At 63.4% G+C, this 17650-nt stretch overlaps 1 protein-coding gene across 10 annotated transcripts; it reads right to left on the bottom strand.

The window, feature by feature from the left end:
- Positions 1 to 15731, bottom strand: RAB37 (RAB37, member RAS oncogene family). 10 transcript variants are annotated; one of them, XR_011135412.1, is made up of 10 exons: positions 8144 to 8523; positions 6209 to 6319; positions 4016 to 4057; positions 3809 to 3875; positions 3649 to 3701; positions 3201 to 3266; positions 2412 to 2468; positions 2075 to 2151; positions 168 to 1939; positions 1 to 29 (listed from the first exon to the last, which is right to left on the bottom strand). XR_011135412.1 is itself a non-coding variant. In XM_068913214.1 (10 exons), the coding sequence occupies exons 1-10, from the start codon at positions 15696 to 15698 to the stop codon at positions 1834 to 1836; spliced, it is 747 nt and encodes a 248-aa protein (XP_068769315.1). In that variant the 5' UTR covers positions 15699 to 15731; the 3' UTR covers positions 1 to 1833. The 10 variants fall into 10 exon arrangements, 6 of the variants coding, with proteins under 6 accessions (XP_068769315.1, XP_068769317.1, XP_068769316.1 ...); XR_011135413.1 differs by having other exon boundaries at positions 914 to 1939; XR_011135414.1 differs by having other exon boundaries at positions 1657 to 1939.
- Between the last annotated feature and the right edge of the window lie 1919 nt (positions 15732 to 17650).

The following is a 17650-nucleotide window of genomic DNA, read 5'->3' as shown; positions in this document are numbered from 1 at the left end:
TCTAAAATACCGAGCTTTAATTCTGTAAACTTGCAAAGAGAGAGAGAGAGAGAGAGACCCGTGAGCGGCGCGGAGGCAAAGGAGGCGCCAGGGCAGGCGGGAGCGCGGGCGCCGGGCCAGGCAGGACGCCCACGGGTCGGAGGTGCGCGTCATGCCAGGACTCCCACCCGGGGCAGCCCCTCCGCTTCTGGTCTGAGCAGCAGGTCTTGAGCTATATAACCACGCAATCAGCGTCTTGCACCCTTTTCTCCCCGCAGGCGCGTCCTGCCCTCCGTGCTACCGCGGCGTGCGGGCAGGCAGCGCGCTGGAGACGTCAGCAGCCGCTGTCCGCCGAAGGAAGAGGGAGGCGATGCAGGGTCCGCAACGTGCCCCCAGGGCCCCTGCAGCTCCTACGAAGCGCACACAACAGTGCTTGCTGCCTGAAGCATCTTAGGCATCTGCTTGCTCTCTAGAGAGTGGGTTTAATCTGCTGTTTGCCAGTGGCAGGAAGAAATATTTGCATTACGTGCACAGCAATGGGAGGAAACCTCAACCAAGATTTTGGGCTGGGAATTTATAAGGTCTCCCATTACCGCCTTTGCTCGGTCCCAAAGCCTAGAGCTGAAGCAGCAGTCAGCAGCTCCCTGGCTATGTCCAGAAAGAGCACGTTCGAGACCAAAGGAGAGACCCAGCTCGGGGGAAACCCCATGGGAACAGGGAGCTCCTGCTCATCTGAACAGGGCCAGCGCGAGGCCACACGCCAGTTTGGGCAAAGCCTGAGGGCAGGTACCTGAACCAGACTGGGGGCAGGAAACGCCCGAGATCGGACAGCAACGTGGCCAAGGGGCCAGGAACGAGGACAGAGCGAGCCGCCGCAGCTCGGCACAGCCCTGCGCGCGTACAGGCACACGTACGAGGGGCCCCGCAGACTTACCCACATCACGGGGCAAGGAAACCTGGACAAAACAGACCTGCGGAGGAGGAACCTGGTGGCGAGGGAGCCGCCGCTTCCCTGTGACGCTGGAGAGGGCAGCGACCGAGCTGGAAGGGGCCGAGCGGGGCTGGCGAGCTGCCGGCGTCCTCCCGGCTCAGCTCGCGGGCAAGGTAAGGGCTACGCACAAGGTGACGTGCCCTGCGGTGGCCTGCGACAGGGCCGGGCTCTCCTTCGGCGGGAGCCAGGTCGTCTCTGCCCCGGCAGCCTCCCCGGTGGCCGTAAGCTGCTGCCCAGAAGCAATTCCTCGAGCCCCGACCCGCACGGCCGCCCCTCTCGCACGTCCCCTCCGGGCCGCTCGCCCGCCAGAGCGGGAGCAAGGCGAAGTAGGGCTGCGTTTGCTCTCCTGAAACACCCGGGCAGCAGCGAAAAGCCAGGGCCAGAGCCTGCCTGGGGGCAAGCCGGAGCCCAGCAGGGCCCGGGAACCAGGCGGCGGCGGCTCAGGCCGTTCACGACATCAACGCCGGGAGCAGAGTCGGCCGCAGGGGAGGCAGAGGCACGGAGGCAGCGTGAGGCGGAAAGCCAGGCTCAGCCCTTGCTGAGCGAGCGAGAAGACCCCCAGGAGGCGTGGGGTCCCCCTCGCCCCCGCGGCTGGCCGTCGCCCGCGGCCCGCGGGGAGCCCCAGGCTCGGCCCCGGCGGGGCAGCAGGATCTGGCCGCCGGCCTTGCCGGCCCCACCAGACGTACCGCTGCGGCAGCGGTCCCCAGCCAGGGTGACAGCTCTGCGTGCACGCGCAGTTGTGTCCCGTCCCCGTCGGGACCCTCCGCATGTGGCTTCCTGCAGGACTCGAGGGCAGGGCTCCGGCCGCCGCTGCCTCCGGGGCCGGCCGGGTCCCTCCCCGTCCCCCCCGGGCACCATCCCTCTCAGGCGAAGGAGCAGCAGCTGGATTTCTTCTTCTGCGACTCGATGTAGTCGTGGATCTGGAAGCGGGGCTCGGCCGGCTCCTGCACCGCTCGCTGCTTGAGCTCCCTGGGGCGGGCGACGGGGGCCGCATCACCCCGCGCCCGCAGGCTCTGCGGGGCGCGCGGCAGCTCTCGGCGCAGCCCCGAGGCTGGCGGGCTGCACCCCGACGCCGGGGCACCCCCTCTCCTCCCGCTCGCTCACCTGGCCACGGCCAGAAACGCCAGCTCCACGTTCATGCCCGTCTTGGCGCTCGTCTCCATGAAAGGCACCCCGTACTCCTGGCCGGGGTGGCAGGGCGCCGTCAGCGCCGGCGCGGGGACGCCCTGCTCCCTCGGCCGGCCCCGGCGGGCTCTGGGCAGCGCCGGCCGGCGCGGGAACCCGAAGGGAGGTGGGAGAGGCGGCGAGCTGGGGAGGGGGAGGCTCGGGGCGGTGGGAGCACTGCGGGGGCACAAGGGTCCCGTCCGCCCGTCCGTCCCAAGGCTGCCGCCGTGTCAGGCACGGGCGCGCGGGACGGCAGCGAGACCCGGGCATGGCTCACCCTGGCCAGCGAGGCTCCATCCTCTGTCCTGACGGCCCTCTCGCCGCTCACGTCCGCCTGCCGACGGAGGGAAAGTGTCACCGCCTGGCACCGGCACCCGGGGGCACCCAGCAGCCTGGTGGCACTGGGTGCATGGGGGCTTCCAGTAACGGGGGGCACCCGGGAACAGCCGTGCCCAGGGGAGAATCCAGGGTCCCACTGGGCATCTGTGAGCCAGCAGCATCCAGGACCTGCAGGGACAGCTGGCACCCGGGGGCTTCGGGGACCTTGGGGGAGAACCTGGGGCCTGGGATGCCTCTGGTACCCAGTTGGGCACCAGGGACGTGGGGGCATCCAGGACCCGGAGCGACAGCTGGCACCTGGGGACAGCAGGGACTGGGGGCATCAGGGACCTTGGGGCAGAACCTGGGGCCTGGGGGCAGCTGGGCACTGGGGACATGGGGGCATCCAGGATCTGGGGGGGTCATCCAGGACCTGGTTGGACATCCAGGAGCAGGGGAGAATCCAGCACCCAGGGACATCCCGTAGCACCCGGACACAGGGACAGTCCAGCACCTAGAGGCACCTTGGCCTCGTGCTGCCCCCCACTGGCAGCCGGGGACACCACCCTCCCCCAGCCCCCCAAACCTCTGGGGCACATCTGGGCCTGGCGAGCCTGGAAAGCAGCACGGGCCGACGCGGGCGAAGGCAGGGTGCACCCGAGCCCCGTCACCCTGCGGTCGCGGGGACGGGGCGGGGACAGCACAGAGCACCCCCGGGTGAAGGAGGGGGCCCGGGCACCGCACGCACCTTATTGCCCAGCAGCATGATGACCACGTCCTTCTGGGCGTACTCGTGGATCTCCGAGAGCCAGGCCTGCCGGGGGAGGCCGGGCTGCGTCGGGGCGAGCGGCAGCCAGCCGTCCCTCCCCTCTCAGCCTTCCTAGCGCACCCCAGAACCGGGCAAATGGCATCTTTGCATGGAAACTATTTCAGAATCACAGTCCAAATAATTCAAATTCAGCCTGAACTGTGTTTTCCCCCCTCCAGCCACTGCCCGTGCCCTGCAACAAAACTCGTGCAGCCGTGCAGCCAGATGCCCCCGGGGCAAGCTCCAGGCTGGAAGAGGCAGCGGGTGCAAGCGTGCACAACAGGTGGAAAACTGCCCCAAAAAGCTGTGGGGAACAGAGGTTCCCGATGCCCTGGGAGAAACGTGCTCCGAGCCCACCCAGGGCTCCCGGAGAGCACGGGGTACTCACGCGGATGTTGTCGAAGGAGAGCTTGCTGGTGATATCGTAGAGCAGGAGCAAGGCTGGAGGGGGAGAGAGGCAGCGGGAATTGCCGCGAGCGCTCGGGCCAAGGCAGACGCTCCCGCCTGCCGCCGGCCAGACCCAGACCCAGACCCAGACCCAGACCCACCTTGGGCGTCTCTGTAGTAGGCGTGGGTCACGCTGCGGAAGCGCTCCTGCCCCGCCGTGTCCCAGATCTGCCGAGAAACGGCCCCGGGAGGAAGGCGAAGGGAAGCCCCCGGCCGGCCGGGACGGCCCCGCGCCTCCCTGTTCCCTGGGGAAGAGGCTGGTTTTTTGGCAGCTTGGCTACGAACGACTCGCCCGCTCCCGAACTCACCTGCAACTTCACTCTCACGCCGTCCACGGTCACCACTTTGTTCTGCGGAAGAGGAGGAAACGGCGCTCGTAAGTGGGAAGCGCGCCCTGGGCGCCCGCTTGGGAGACCGAGGCCCCGCTCTCGTGCCAGCCCCTGCCCCGTGCAGCCGGGAAGCGCAGCTGACCTGGGGGAAGTGGGGAGCTCTTGCATCAGTTAGGTGCAAATGCGTGTTTACTAATAAAATCCTTGCGTGCTTTTGTGATGCTTGCCCAGCATAAAGCTCCCTTGTGCCTTTGCTGGATGTTAGGAGGAGTCCGTAGCTGGTTTTCCAGCCCAGGCACTTGGCAAAGGTGCCAAGAGAAGCGCTGAAGCCCAGCAGGTAACGCGGCAGGATTTCTGCTTTGTGCTCCCCGTGGACAAACCTCAGGCGCCCGAGGAGCTGGGTGCAAGCAGCCCTTGGGAGGCAGCTTTGAGCACCGACGAGAGAGAAAAGCTTCCCGCTCTCTTTCCATTTTGCTTATAAAGCAGTATGTCTAGCACTGACGACAGGGATCTGCCCCCAGGATAAAGCACCCAATCCCGGGCTTCAGCGCAAGCTGGGAGAGGCAACAGACACTAGGTCAGCAAAGAGGCCCCCCCTCTGCACGGAGACCCCCGGGCCAAGCCTGCGCCGAAGGCGCCAACAGCTGCACTGACAGTTTTGGCCACCTTCAGCAATTTAAGGCCTTCGGATGCTAAGAGCTGCCTTGGTGACACCTCCGGGAGATGCCGCTTGTCCAGCTCACGTTCCCTCTCCGCAGCGCAAGCCTTGTTTGTCCCTTACAGGCTTGAAATGAGACACTTCTCTTAACAAGTGCAGTTGCAAACGCTACGATATAGGGTTTTGAGTAGCACATACAGCACTCAGTGAGGAAATCCCCCCGGTCGTGGGAACTGCAGGGCGGTTTGTGTCCCGCACATCGGGGCCATCCGATTCTGCAGCCGGGCTGGGGGCGCGAAAAGGCATTCGGCATCGGCAAGCTGCGGGCGTTAGCAGGGGACGCGGTCATCTGAGGAGGGTTAAGCAATCGCTGCGCCAGACTGCGAAACACTGGGACTTCCCTCCAGTGGCCAATAACGAGAAAAGCACGAGCTACTTAGGGGTAGTTTAAGACTTTTAAATAACGATGCTTGGAGCTTGGAACTGTTCTGGAAGCAGAAGACCTGTATAAACAGTTTGCTTGTCTGGAACGATTTGAAATAGAAATTCAGCCCACGTGAAACGTGAGCGTTAACTCAGAAAACGGTCTGAATAGAACAAAAAAGTGTCTTAGGATACTCTGGAAATTACCTCCTATGAGAAAGAGGCAAGCTGGTTTATGGGACATTTGCCCTAAGCAGAGCGGCTATGGACGAGCTGAAAACGCTCCCGCGGCCGCTGACGTTGAGCCGGTGGGAACCAAGCCAGTGGGAAGTGGCAAGTTTTCCTTCTTTCATGAGTTTATTGGAAGAACCTGATACGGGTCCTCTCCAAAACGAACCCGCATCCCTCTGCCCCCGAGCCCCAGCTGCACAGCACCCCTCACTCGTCTCCCAGTTCCTCCCTGCAAGCACGAAGCAGCGTAGGCAGCAGAGACGGCCAGAAAACCCAAAAAGCTGCAGCTCCGGCTCGAAAGGCAGCGCCGTCCCCTGCAGACGACAGCGCGCAGCACGCGTTAGCTAGCCCACGGCTACAGCGCTGCCCAGGGACTGATCCCCCTCGATGATTTTAAGCCTGCTGAAACGCTCTTGTAATTTATGATGCAAACAGCTCTTCCTGTTAGCAGCCAGTTTGTTTAACCAATATATCCCCCAGTGAGACAATTCAGCCAAAATTTGGTAAACAGAGAGCAGCAGGGGGATTTCAATGGGATTTTATGACCTGAACAAGCCTGGTTTGCCTAGACCGGCTTCCCGCTCAGGTGGGCAGGACCCGCTAAACCGAGCCTTTCGGCTGATTGAAAGGAAAGAGGCTTCCAGCTGTGACTGCCGGCCCGGCTGGCCCAGGGACGGGCCAGGCTTGCGCCAAGCGACCGTCGGAGTTTCGTCCTCGCGGTCGCTTGGCCCGCGTTCGGTGGCACGTCCCCGACGGCAGCGCGGTGGGGCCGGGGCACCGAGCCACCCGGGCTGCCTGTGCCACCAAGGCATTTGGGGCCGAGAGGCTGGAGACACCCCTTCGAGCCGCGGCGGTCTCACCCGGAAATCTATGCCCACGGTGGCTATGAACGTCCCGGAGAGGAAGGCCCCGTCCTTGAACTGGATCAGGAAGCAGGTTTTGCCCACGCCCGAGTCTCCCAGTAACATCACCTGCAAGGCGGGCGCAGGGCACCGGCGTCGGCGGACGGCAGCGCCTGCGCGTCCCCCCGGCAGCCCCGCGCCCGCCCGTCCCGCCGGGGCTGGGGAGCCCCGCGGGAGCTGGCCCCGCGCGAGGTGGGGCGGGCAGCCCAGCAAGCAGCCAAGAGGGAAGGGGAGAAGCTTGCAGCAACCGGAGAGGGAGAAAGAGCGAGAAAAGGGAGAAGGTGGGAAGGGCGAGGGAGAAGGAAGGTCCCGCAGCAGGTAGGAGATGCCTCCTGACCCCGGGGGTGGCGGTGCAGAGAGGTGAGCCAGCTTTCTGCCCCACGCAGCCCCAACCCAGGAGATCTCCCGGAGAGCCGACCTACGTCCCCGGCCACGTCACGCCGACCTCGCATGGGCCATCGCCCAGCCCGAGGCGCCCGGCACGCTGGCCCGGCCCGGCCGCTGCGTGAGCAAACCCCGCCGCCTCCGGGGCTCCTGCCCCGTCCTTCCCCAGGCCCTGCCTGTGGCAGTCACCAAAGCAAACACGGTGCGTTTTCCACTCCTGCAAAGCAAACAGGCCTGAGCCCGGGCTGCCCGGCTCCTCCGGCACCTCCGTAGCGAGCCCTCTTGCCCTCAGCAGAGATCAGCAAGGATAGCACAGAAACTGCCCCGCCGGCCAGCAAATCTGCTGCCAGCACAAAGCTCGGGGCCCGAAAACGCTCTTCCCGCTCACAAGTTCCCCTGGCTGGTGCGATCCCTCCCCGGGACGCTACCGTCTAGCCCTGGCTGGAGGCGAGGTTTGGGAGCTATGCTCAGGTTGGCCTCCAGCTCAGTTAAGATCAAGCTGGCAACTGTTTTTCCTTCTTAAAGACAAGGATCCCCCTCCACTGCCAGCCCTTGAAAGGAGCCAGAGAGAAGAGGATGAAGACGGGAGAGCTGAAGGAATGAAAGCAGTTAGAAAATCTGAAAGCGCACGGGACCGCGCTGGGAAGCGGTGCAAAGAGGCAGCAAACCCTGCTAGCGGCGGGGTCGGGCTGGGTCCTGCGTGTTGAGCACCTAAATATCTCTGGGATAGGAGTCGGCCCAGTCGGCAGGGAGGAGGGAAGCGCTTCCCTGGGGATAAACCTCGGCCGAGCTCTGCTGCGGGGGCCGGGGCCGGCTCGGGGAGGGCAGGTTTCCACCGCGCTTCTCCCCCGCCGCCAGGCATTGGACGGGCCGCGCTGGGAAGCAGAGGGGGCCGTGGGGCGCACGCGGCGCCCTGGGCTGGCTCGGCTCGGGGGCGCACGCCTGCGTGCCAGCGGTGCCCTCGGGCTGCCACCCCTGCCCGGCCCTCCGAGCGAGGGGGGCACCGCTGCTGCGGCCGGTGGGAGACGCCGGGGCCAGGGGAAGAGTACGGGCTGCCTTTCCCAGGGGGGCTCCCACCGCCCATCGAGCCAAGACCCAGGAACTCCTGCTTCTGCAGCCAGGCTCCCAGGGCAGGGACCCCCATCCCCATCCCCAGCTCCCCCAGGGCAGCGATCCCACCTTTCCCAGGGCAAGGACCCTACGGGGGCAGGGATCCTCCCAGGCCCCTCCAGGACCCCCAGATCTGTCCGGGCTGGCACTCCCACCCCCATTTCCGCTAGGGCAAGCACCCCCCATCTCCATCTCCCTTGGGAGAAGGATCCCCCCCTTCCCAGGGCAAGGAACCCCCCCCCCGGGGCAGGGATCCCCTCCACCCCCCCGGCCCCCACCCCAGCCCTGGCTCCGGCCAGGCTCCTCCGGGCGCCGCCGCTTCCTGGGTGCCCCCTAGGCCGGGATCGAGCCCCAGCCTCCCCCCCGCAAGCCCCGAGGGCACCCCACGATGCCTCCCACCTTGCCGGCCAGCTCGTAGTCCTCCGGCAGCGACGGGGCGCAGCGGTGAGGGCCCGGTGGGGCCGCGGGGCCTGCCCGGGGCTCCCGGCTATCCGTCGGGGGGCGCCCGGCGCTCGCCGGGGGGTCCTGAGTACCCGTCGGGGGGTCCCCGGTACCCGTCGGAGGGAGCTCGGGGCTCGCCGGCGGGTCCTGGGTACCCGTCGGGGGGAGCCCGGGGGGAGCCGGGAGCTCTTGGGTACCCGTCGGGGGGTCCCCGGTAGCCGTCGGGGGGCTCCCGCTTCTCGCCGCCGCGCAGGGGCCGCTCATGGTGCGGCGGAGCGGAGGCGCCGAGCGCCGGCGCCGCGGGGCCAGCGGGAACCGCGGCCCCACCCGGCCCGCCTTCCTCCTCCTCCTCCTCCTCCTCCTCCTCCTGCTCGGCCAACGCCGCCTCCCTCCCGCGGGCTGGCCCCGGCCCTGGGGAAGGGGAGGCCCAGCCTGGGAAGCTCCCCGCCCGTCGGTGGGGCCCCAGGGGCGCTGTGGCTTGCCGGAGGGGCTTGGCTGGGCCGAAGGGTCGCCCCGGCATCGCGTCGCCCCTGCCAAGGCCGTCGGGGGCAAAGCGCCGGCGCTGGGCGAGAGCCCTGGCGCGTCCCTCCGGGCTCCCGCTCACGCCGTCGGGGGCTGCCCCCGCTCCCCGCTCGGCCCACGGCCGAAACGCCCCCCGCGCCGCGGGCAGGCGGGTGGGCTTGCAGCAGGAACGCGTTTGCACCCGTCGCTCCCCGTTATCCCGGGCCGGGGGAGCCGTGCCGGGAAATGGCAGCTGAGTTGGGCCCCGATGCGCTTTTTGCCCCGAGTCGCAGAGAAGCACCGACAAAACAAGAAAGGAGAAGTGTCGGCTGTCGTTCGCCGGAAACGCAGAGCTGAGGCAAGCTGATGCACCCAGCGCCTGCAAGCGAACCGGGCCGCCTGCGGTCGCCTGCCTCCGCTCGCCCCCGCTCGCGGCAGACGCTCGGCCCTGCTCCTCCTTCCGGCCCGCGCGCCGGCAGCGCCCGGCGACCTCCCTGGGTGCTGAGGCCGCCCCAGCATCCCGCGCACCCCCGGGGCCCGGCTCCGTTCACACTTGGCCTGGAAAAAGCCCAAGAGAGGTCCCGCAGGGCGGCGGTGGCGTGGGAGAGCCAGGGAGCGCCGCGATACCCCAAAACTCGCCCCGCTACGTCCCGCGCTGGTACGTGGCCTGGGGGCCGCAGCATCACGGGCACCACTGACGGCTTCTCGGACGGGAGCCTTCGGCCCCCCCCACCCGACGAGGCCCAGCCGCCGGCCCGGCGATGCGCTCCCGCACCCCTCGGCGGACGCAGAGACTGGAACCTGTATTTCCAGTCTTGTCGCTGTGCCGCAGACCGAGCCGGGGAATTTATAGGTTATATATGCACGCTCTGGCCGGGAAACCGCACGGAGCTGCGGGCCCAGTAACCAAGGATTTGGCTCTTACTGTAAATCCGATGCCCACGGTGGCAGAGAAGGAGCCCGGAATAAACTTGCCCTGGTCAAACTGGACGAGCAGAGACGTCTTCCCCACTCCGCTGTCTCCAACCAGGATGGTCTGCGAGGAACCAAGGAGAGAGGCGTCAGCCCGCGAGCTGCTGCCGGGGCTCGGCGCGGCCGCGGAGGGGAGGCAAAGGGGGCTCTGCTGGGTGCAGGGGGGACAGCCTGCTCCTGGCCCGCCCTGCCACTCGTCCCTCTGCTCGGGAGCAGATTGTTACCGCAGGCTGCTGGCGGCCCGCGCAGGGGCCAGATGGCTCGTCCCGCTGCGCCCTGTCCTTCGCTGTCACCTTTGGTCCTGCCACCTGCCCAGGGGAGGCATTTCCCCCTTCTGAGCAGGTCGCTGTAAGAAGCGCCCAGGGCTGAGCCCCACCGCGCGTCGGCCCCGGAGAGGGAGCGGGAAGCAGCTGCGTGACTTGAGCCCTCCGACTGAAGCCAGCGGCTGAAGGCCTCTCTCGAGCACACAAAGACAGAAAAGAAACCAAATTGCTGCCAAGAAGGAGAGATGCTCCAGGCAGGCTGCGCTGAGCAACGGGGGGCGTTTTGCCGGGGAGAGGCAGTCTTGGCCTTCACAACTCTGAGCCAAAGCCTGTTTGAGAGGAATCTGGTGGCTCTGGAATAAGTCCAAAATTATTTAATAAAGGAAGCATCTCTTGCAGCTGATGCACACAGACAATGCCACTGCGCTCTGATACATTATTAATCCAATGAGCCTTTCTGGGCCAACGTGCTGTCTTCACGGTGCATTAATGCAGCTCATTCGCAGCTCGGCCGGCCGGCCGGGCACGCTGTTGGAAGTACCGTGACACAGCGGCCACAGGGCCCCTCCGCTTTCTGTCCCTCAGCAACTGCTGCAAAGCCCTGCTGCTCTCATGCAGCCACGGGAGCAGCGCTGTCAGAGCGAGCGTGCTGCTGTCGCCGCCCCAGCAGCTCCCTTTCTGCTCCGTGCCCACCGTTGTTGCTCCAGACCTCCAAATTCTCCAGATCTCAGCCCTCATGAGGGTGCAAATCAGAAACACTCCCCTCCCCGCTGGTATCTGGCTGGGGTTTTGTTTGCAAAGCCATGGGTGCAAACACTTCCACTTTCAGACGCTTTGAAACGAGGGACACGAGGCAAAATAAACGCTCCGCTAACTGATGCCTTGCTCCCAGAAGTGCTTTTGGCCCCGTCTGTCGGGGTCACCAGCGCTGCCGTTGCCCACAGCCCCGGCAAGCCTTGAACCAGCCCCACGGCAGCTGCTCCCTCTGTCATCACATCCTCTAGGCTGCACCTCTAGGGCTGCCCTTGGCCTGTGCAAGAGGTGCCCTGGAGGGGAAATTCATCCCAGCCGAGAGAAAACACAGCTTTAGGCACTGTGCAGAGCCTGGTTTGAAGCGCAGCTCAGATGAGCTTGTAGGGACATGTTTAACGAAGTGCCCGAACAGCCTCCGGGAAGCGAGACCCAGCCTGGTGCTCTGCCTCGGGGCATCCAGGAGCCAACCCCGGGCACGTGGCAGTACCCAGATGCTGCAGCTCGTGCTGCCCTGCAAACCCTAAAGGAACAGGCTGAAACCAAAAGGCCAGCAAGCCTGAGGAGCACGGCTAGAGCAGGAGCGTGGACTGGCAGGAGACCAGCATCCTGCCTTGCATAAATCGCTGCACCATAACCTGCCTGGGGCCTGCTAAAGCCGATACGCTTCAGTGAGATGTTTGCTTCAATGAATCAGCGTTTTCCTTTGGAAAAAAACCCAAACCCCATACATCACTGAGGAAAATTCCCAACCTGCTGAGCTTAGCGGTTGGGAGGCTGAAGCCCAACACCTCGGCGAGATGCACAGCTGCACACACACACACATGCTAATAAATGCAGCCAGCTCTGCTCCCGGGAATTTGCTCACTCTTCCTAACTATACGTCAGGCTTTTTTCCAGGTCACTTGTACATTAAGAGCAGCCTCCCAGGCTGGGAGCGCCTGCGTGGGGCTCACAGCAACCCGGCACCGCTTTTTTTAGTGGTAGAGACCATTCCCAGGTGAAAGGCTGCATGTGCCGAGCTGCAACGAAAGCAGCTGCAACCTGCAGCACTTTCTTCGGGAGGAGTCAATGAAGAAAACGGCATTAATTATGGAGGGGGAAAAGCTAGCTGGAACGAGCACCGACAAGCCTCCAGAGCCCAGGATTTACAGAGAAGTTGTATAAAAGGCTGACTCCCCCATCAATAATTTAATTGGGATTTATAAAAGAGGCAACTCATGAATCGCTTCATTACTTAATAATTATAGTGAATTTGGCCTGAAAGAGTCCAGAGAAGAGCCGCAGCCCTCCCTGCCACGGCTCTGCCCGGAGCCCCGCGCCGGGGTGCTCCCCGGCGAGGAAGCAGGGATGTGGGTGCTGCTGCCCCAAGGCAGGAAGGCCACAGGGGCAGTAACGTCAACACCTTGGTCACCACTTCGGGAAAAGCTCACAGACCTGCATGTATAGCACAGTGGAAACCACTGTGGCCCTTCTGGCTACCAAAAAAAATAATAAATAAAAACCCTCAAACCCTGGAATGGATGTGGCTAACCAGCCACCGAAACCTCCGGCTGGGCACGCCTGAGTCGCGATAGGAAAAGACTTCCAGCTACAAAGCTCCGTATCCACCCTGCATCTTTCCAGCATCCTCTTCCCACGCGCCCCCCCACCACAAGACGAGCAGCGTATTGTTTCCCGAGTTGTTTTCACTGGGGTTTTCTTCTGCCTGGAAAGCTCCAGCCCACCGCGTTAAGAGGCTCCTTTCAGCGGTTACTTCCCTCATGGAGCGGTGCTTTGCCGACATGCACACACACGCACGCACACGCACACACACCGCTGTGCAGTGTGCTCGGGGCCTGGCCCTGGGACAGTGTTCACACGCCCCCCGGTCTGGAGGGAAACCTAGCCCAGGCAAGGAAAGGCACTTGATGACAGCCCCAAAGCATCGTTCTTGGTCCCCAGCACAGCTGGAGAATCAAAGCAATTTCTGTTTCCAGCCGAAGGAAATGATTCTTTGGATCCAGAATAAAACTGCCTCATTAAGACATGCTTGGGACCAAAACTGGGAGACTTGTCCAGCAGTTTGAGAGTGAGAAAGCCATCGCTGTGCACTGCATAGGAGGAAGTAACTTCACAGTATCGCTCACCCCGCATCCCCGGGGCCAACAGCTCGCCTGCTTCTTGATGGCCCAAGCAGAAAAGCGGGCACAGTTTGCCAAAAACACCTGAGCAGACCCATCTGCCAGCTCTAGGTTAGCAAAAGAGCAAATATCCCTCCCCGACACTATGACCAGGGGCTTTAGCTAATTCAGACCTAGACAAACAGCCTCTCTCGAAAATCACTGCCGACTTGGCACGGGCTGCAGAGACGAGGCTGAGCAACGAGGCAGCAAGGGTGAAGCAAGCAGTGATACAGACTGTTCATACACTCAGATCTCCCTGGCCTGCATTGGCAGCTCGTGGGCAAGGAACAGGAAGATATTTGCACTAATGCGGCTAGGGAAGAGTGGTTTTGCACAGCTGTCAAGGCAGCTTAGGCAGGCAATCGTTGCGTTTCCCATGCCAGCCAAGCGGCAGGAGATCTGGGGCAGTGTGTGTGGGTTGAGGTTACGTTTCCAGTTCATTTTTGAGCTTTAGCATGTGATGACTGGATCACAGCTGAAATTTAGGAAATTATGAATCTAGCTGAAATTCAGCTAGGAGTCTGACAGCATAAAGTCCTGGCAGAGGAGCATGAGCAGGAGATAGGTCACCCTCCACAACCTGGTCTCCAAGAGCTGCTGAATCCCCAGACCCAAAGATGTGCTCCAAGGCCAGCAGGATTTGTCATAAAATTGTGGAAATTGTGTACATGCACCTAAACACATCTGCTTACAGAGCTCAGCCAAGATGCTGCACTCAGATTTCTTAGAGCAGAGCCACAGCTGCCTTTTGGCCCCTCACAGTCCTGCTCTCCTGGTCTCTCAGGAACGCTTTGCCCAGACCTATTTTTACCTGCTCTATATGCATAATTGAGCTCTCCCTCCTGTGCTCCGAAACTGCTCCCCAGGGCCGCTCAGATGCAGCTTTGACCGCTCCTGTGCCGCAGCAAGATCTCGGTGCTGACCCGCCAGCCCAGGCATTGTTTTGCTGTGCCCAAGCCCACAGGTGCCTCCTTCCCCCAGCTCATAGCATATTCCAGCTAAACGGATCCAGACTTCCAACAGGAGGAAAAAAAAGACTTGATAAAGGGTTAAATCACCTGAAAACAGAATTTTTCATTTTGCACCAAGTGAAACTTTTGTGGAACTGCCGCAAGCAAACTTCTGCTGTTCCCATTTTGATTTGCTCCTGGCTGATTTCCTCCCCAGGCCTGGGTTTAGCCACCAACCAGGAATCACCTAACCTCTGCCTCCACATTAGGTTCTCTCGGGGTTTCTCAGCAGGTCTGAAATGTGATTCCTCAGTCAGAAGCAAGGTCTGGTGAGTTATTTGCTGCCTCATGTCCCTGGAGTGAGAGCAAGCTTGTTTCTGCATGAAAAAGCCCTCCCAGAAACAGCAGCAAAATATCAAGGGAAATGGCAGAGAACACGGGACTGGGATGGTTATATGCCTGAGTAGCTATTCTGCCTGGAAACTCATTCCCACCAATGTTGTTCCTTAACTGTAGCCATCTCTAGAGAAGAGAGAGTTAAGACTGCAAAGAATCAAAGTTTCTTGAGTCATCCCTGGAGATGTCCTCCATATTTAGTGTACAAGGAAAATACAAGTTGCTAGTAATTGGCATTTCTCTGCTAATCAAGGGCTGGGCACATTGCCCTGGGTAGACTGGGGCTGTTCCCTAGAGCAGGGGAATCTCAGGGTGTAAAATAGACTGAGATTTGCAAGGAGAGCGATTGACTCAGCTCCATCCCTTTCCCCTGCCCTGGCCCTTCCTGCTTTCTCCCCTGCTCCCCAAGGGTGTTTGTCCCTGCACAGTCACACTCGAGACTGCAGCAAAGCAGTGTCGGGACAGCAAGAAGGATCGGTGGGTGGATCTGGCAGAGATCAGCATCTCCAGCATGTCTCTGGCAGTTGCAAGGCAGCGTTTGACCGCAGGGATGAATGCTCTGCTCCAAGAGAGCCTCCAGCCTGGGGCTGCAGAGCCCAGGCTCTCCTGAGCCGCCCAGGACAGCAGCAGCCCACGGCCACCCTCTGCGCAACGTGCAGTTTACAAAACGCAGTCCAGGGGATCCCACAGAAGAAGAAGATTTAAGGAGGGCAGGGAGGGATGTCTGTTGGGGCACCGCTATTTCGCGGAAGGGAAGTCCCGGGTCCTCAGGCTGGCGCTGGCACCCGGAGCCCCTGGGTGCAGCTAGCCCCGACCCCCGGGCTGGCCCTCCACGGAGCGTGCACCGGGCAGCGGCAGCGGGCTGCGCCGCGGGGCTGGCCCCTTCCCGGCCCTCCGGGGTTTGCAAACGCGCCCGGTCCTGCCGCCCGCCTCCCCCGCTGTTACCCGCAGAGGCACCGGAAGCCGGGGCCGAGCCCTGCGGGGTGCCCGGGCGGGGGCCGGGGGGGAACCGGGACCGGGGCCGAGCCCTGCGGGGTGCCCGGGCCGGGGCCGGGGGGGAACCGGGGCCGGGGCCGAGCCCTGCGGGGTGCCCGGGCCGGGGCCGGGGGGGAACCGGGACCGGGGCCGAGCCCTGCGGGGTGCCCGGGCCGGGGCCGGGGGGGAACCGGGGCCGGGGCCGAGCCCTGCGGGGTGCCCGGGCCGGGGACGGGGGGGGACCGGGGCCGGGGCCGGGGCCGAGCCCTGCGGGGTGCCCGGGCCGGGGCCGGGGGGGAACCGGGACCGGGGTTCCAGCCCCGGCAGCCGCTGGGGAAAAGCCGCAGCCCCGGGCTTGCTGCGGGGAGCGGGATCGACCCCGCCGGCACAGGAGGAGCGACAGGAGCCCCCCACTCGCGAGCGGGAAGGAGTTTGCGGGGAAGTTCAAGCAGGACCCCGGCCCCGGCCGCCGCTCGCCCCCTACCTTGTGCAGCAGAGTCTCGTTGTAGCCGGGCCCCCCCGGGCCGCCGCCGGCCTCCATGGCCGGGCTGCACGGGCCGGCTCTGCCCGCCGGCGGCTGCGGGCCGCGGGGGGGCGGCGGCTCCCTGCAGCACCGCGGACAGCGCCCGGCACCGCCCCCGGCCCGGCCCGGCCCGGCGGAGCGCTGCCCGGCCCGGCCCGGCCCGGCCCGGCCCGGCTCCTCTGCGCCGCCGCTCGCAGGGCGCCCGGCACGGCGCGGGGAGGGGGGCGGGGGGGCCGGTCCTGCCCGGGGGCTGGGAGGGACGTGCTCGCCGGGGGGCAGCGGGCCGAGGTCTCCCTCGCCGCGCCCTGCCCAGGATTTTGCTTCGCAGCGGTGTTGCGAGCAGCGCTGGAGCGGGGCGCAGCCACCCCCCCCCCCCCGAGCTGCCCCGTCCCACCACCCGCGCTCCCCGCGGTGGGGCTCAGGGCGCACGGCTGGCTGTTGTCCCTCCTCCTCAGGGGCTCTAGCGGCTCCAGGGAGCACCAGCCACCCCTCCGTGAAAGCAAAGCCAGGAGCGGTTTCCGCACAGCCAGGCTGTCCCCTTGCAGCCCCCTCCATCACATCCCCCCACCCCATATCTCCTGCTCTGCGCCTCCTCCCTGCCTGCCCTGGCCGACACAGTTGGGCTGCAGCTGTAAAGGGTCCCCACACGGCTCTGCAAGGAGCTCCCGGCTCCCAGTGCCCCGCTCAAGGGCGCACGGATCCTTCTCTATTTACTCACAGCAAAACTGGCGCTTCTTTCTTCCCACTGCTGAAGGTATCAATAAGCCACGGCCAGGCTGTGTTTGGAAGGCAGCCCCAGGAAGAGAGAGTTTTCCTGCTGCCAGATCGTCTCAATCATCGAGCTGAAAGCATGGAGCCAGATCCTCGGCGCTGCTTGAGCAGTGCTTAGCAGCGAGTTAGTTCTCAGTCTCGCTGGCGATCCCCCAGCCCTGAGCGCGCACAGGCACTGACCGGCTTGACACCGCTCCGACCACGAGCCCAGGAGGTCGTGGGGCACCCCGATGCGGCAGCGGGACTCCGACCTGCCTCCCTGGGAGCAGCATGCCCGCAGGTGCCCAAGGCACGGCAGGGGGTAGTGCCGTGCCACCCCAGGGGCAGCAGCTCATGCTTGTCATGCCATTGCTTCAGCTCTTTTACAAAACCAGGGCTAATCCATGCCCAGTTACTAGGGCAACCTCCCTTTTGAAACCCACCGTATTCGGAGAGCCCAGTTAGGAGCCTGTATTTAGGAAGAGGATGAATCCGTATCTAGACCTGGAGGCAACGGTTAATATCTCGTTGAGATCCTTCTATTTACAACCCCCTTTAGAGTAATCTGGTGCTGCTGATTAGAGTGGAAAGAAATGAATCTTTGAAAAGTTTATTTAAGAGAAACACGCTTGAGTCTCCGGTTCCCTCCTTCCAGATCAACAGACGGCCCCAAGCGGGAGGAGCAGACCCTGTTTCCACGAGCCATCTGCACCCATCCAATTGCTTTTTGACTGTCTGTGCCTGACAGGGCTAATTATATCTCCCCATTAATTCCTCCGACAGCAGAGACAGCTCTGCCAGGTCAGATGAGCAGTCTTAGCAACAACAACCAGAAAAGGGGAAGAATAAACAAGCGGGACGGGGGTCCCCCAGGTTTGCTCAAGGCTAAGAAGCTGCACCCAGGTCCAGTACAAACCATCCTGCTGACAGACCACAGCCAGGCCACCCATTTGTCTCAAGCTTTGGAAGCTGATCAGCAGTGCAAAAATAGGCGATACCTTGACCCATGTTGTCTGGATCAGATAATTTATAAATTATGAGACTGGTATTGTGGTTCGACACAGCGCAACGGCACACACACACACGCATGCACATAGAGCCAGGTAAGGCCTGGAAGAAGAGAGCAGCGAGCTCAAGGCAAAACCAGGGTGATTCACTCTCCTCTTAAATATGCCAAAACCTTGGAAAAAAGCCCATGAAAGTCAACATAAGCCTTTCCA

Source organism: Struthio camelus, chromosome 19 (genome assembly GCF_040807025.1).
Source record: "Struthio camelus isolate bStrCam1 chromosome 19, bStrCam1.hap1, whole genome shotgun sequence".
Classification (NCBI taxonomy): Eukaryota; Metazoa; Chordata; class Aves; order Struthioniformes; family Struthionidae; genus Struthio; species Struthio camelus.
This window is presented reverse-complemented; position numbering and strand designations above follow the sequence as displayed.